This window comes from Mesitornis unicolor, unplaced genomic scaffold (genome assembly GCF_000695765.1).
Source record: "Mesitornis unicolor isolate BGI_N332 unplaced genomic scaffold, ASM69576v1 scaffold31748, whole genome shotgun sequence".
NCBI classification, from domain to species: domain Eukaryota; kingdom Metazoa; phylum Chordata; class Aves; order Mesitornithiformes; family Mesitornithidae; genus Mesitornis; species Mesitornis unicolor.
Window position 1 is genome coordinate 1 of NW_010200289.1, and position 1,990 is coordinate 1,990.

General features: G+C 62.6%; 1 protein-coding gene across 1 annotated transcript; it reads right to left on the bottom strand.

Annotated features, from left to right (window-relative positions):
• Positions 1-19: 19 nt before the first annotated feature.
• LOC104544754 (collagen alpha-1(I) chain-like) lies at positions 20-1,988 on the bottom strand (the record flags this gene model as incomplete). The annotated part of the gene is made up of 7 exons (XM_010189703.1): positions 20-73; positions 193-246; positions 1,290-1,358; positions 1,445-1,537; positions 1,625-1,660; positions 1,760-1,794; positions 1,949-1,988. Coding segments are annotated over 7 exons (381 nt in total), but the record flags the coding sequence as incomplete, so codon positions are not given.
• Between the last annotated feature and the right edge of the window lie 2 nt (positions 1,989-1,990).

Genomic DNA, 1,990 nt, shown 5'->3' on the forward strand with positions numbered 1-1,990 from the left:
TGGGTGGGGAGCATCTCACCTGGGGGCCGGGAGGACCACGCTCTCCAGGACGGCCAGGCTTTCCAGCTTCACCCTAAGGAGAAGGACACAGGGTTGGTGGCACGTCCCCAAGCCTGTCCTGCTCACCTGGGGGCTGACAGGGCCACCAGACCCCAAACTGGTGGGGGGAGACCCCCTCCTGTGACCACTTACGTCATCTCCGTTCTTCCCAGGGGGGCCGGCTGGACCACGGGGACCCATGGGACCCTAGGAGAGATGCAGGGCAGGGATGAGGATGCTGTGGGTGGCAGCTGTGCCCTGTCACCTGGGCTGGGCAGTGCCAGGCTCTGGCAGCCCCATTCCCACAGATCCCAGATGAGATCTCTGGCATGGGGATGACATGGCCATGGCCAGGGCTGGGAACAGGCATCCTTGTCCCCGTCCCCATGGGACACCAGGCTGGGGAGGTGGCAGCACTCACAGAAGCACCAGGCTCTCCAGGTTCACCAGGGGGACCTTGGAAACCTTGAGGACCCTGCAAGTTGGTGGGAAAAAATTAAAAGAAAGGGAAAAAATGAGTTAGAAAATGAGACGTTTGGGCTTGAAGACTCTGTTGGCAATGACAGAGTCACCCTCCCAGTATGGCGGGCATTGGGAGCGAAAAAAATCCCTTAGCCATTGGAAAGGGTGGGATGCCCTGTCCTGTCCTTGTCCGATCCCACCCAGTGTCCTGCCACCCTGGAGGGGTTCCCTCCCTGGGGAGGAGGAGGAGAAGGAGGAGAAGGAAGGGAGATACTCACAGGAGCACCGGGAGGGCCGGGGAGACCACGGGGACCGGCTGGGCCCTGGAAGTAGAATGGAAAGTGGTGATGAGCAGCTGGCATGTCACCTATCCCCATCCCTGTCCCCATCACCACCCATCCCTGTCCCCATCACCACCCCACTGCTGTACCCATTGTCACCCATCACTACCATCCCATTGCTGTCCCCATCATCACCCAACCCTGTCCCCACTGCCACCCCACCTCTGTCCATGCTGCTACACCATTGCCACCCCATCACCACACACCCCTGTCCCCACTGCCACCCCATCACCATCCCATCCCTGTCCCCATCCCTGTCCCCATCCCATCCCCATCCCTGTCCCCATCCCCTCCAGGCCCATCATCCCTCCCCATCCCTCCACCTCCTACCACTCAGCAGCATCCTCAGCATCGGGAACAGGAAGAATTCCCTGTTCCTCCTCCAGCTTCACACCTTCCCTGTCCCCCCGTGTTCCCTCTTGGGGACCTGTGACCCCCAGTACTCACCATGGGGCCAGGCACGGCCATGCCGCCAGCTTTCTCGTCGTAGCCATAGGACATTTGAGGAGCGAAGTTCTGCAGGCGGGAGGGAGAGCAGGGGGTGAGCGGGGCATGGGCATCCCCATGGGGGGCTGCACCACTGGGGACCCCCCCATACTCACTCCGCCAAGGCCTGGAGGACCTGGAGGGCCTGGGGGTCCCGGGAGGCCAGGCTGTCCAGGGATGCCATCTCTGCCAGGGGGACCAGGGAGTCCCTGAGGGGTAGAAGAGGAGGGTGAGCCCCAGCAGGACAGGGGGTCCCGTCAGAGCTGGGGAGCTCCAGAGGGGGAGGTGATACCCACTCTGTCTCCTCTGGGGCCGGTGTCTCCCTTAGGACCCTGTTGGGGAGAGATGAGATGGGGGGGTTAGAAAAGGTGTTCTCCAAAAATAGGGTGGAGGGGATGTCAGGTGGTTTGGAGGGGCACAGGGGCCCTTACCTCTACTCCAGCGCTTTCTGGGTAGACTGGAGAGGCTGCAGGAGAAAGGAGGAGGGGGTTAGAGAAGCCCTGGGCGACCACCACCCCATAGCGCCCCCACCCAGGAGAAGGATGCTGAGCCAGGGGACCACCAGCCCGTGGCAGGACGAGGCCGAGGGGAACAGGGGGGACAGGGGCCGGTGCCGGTACCATCGGTGTCGGGACAGATGGGGCAGCACTCTCCGAAGGGAA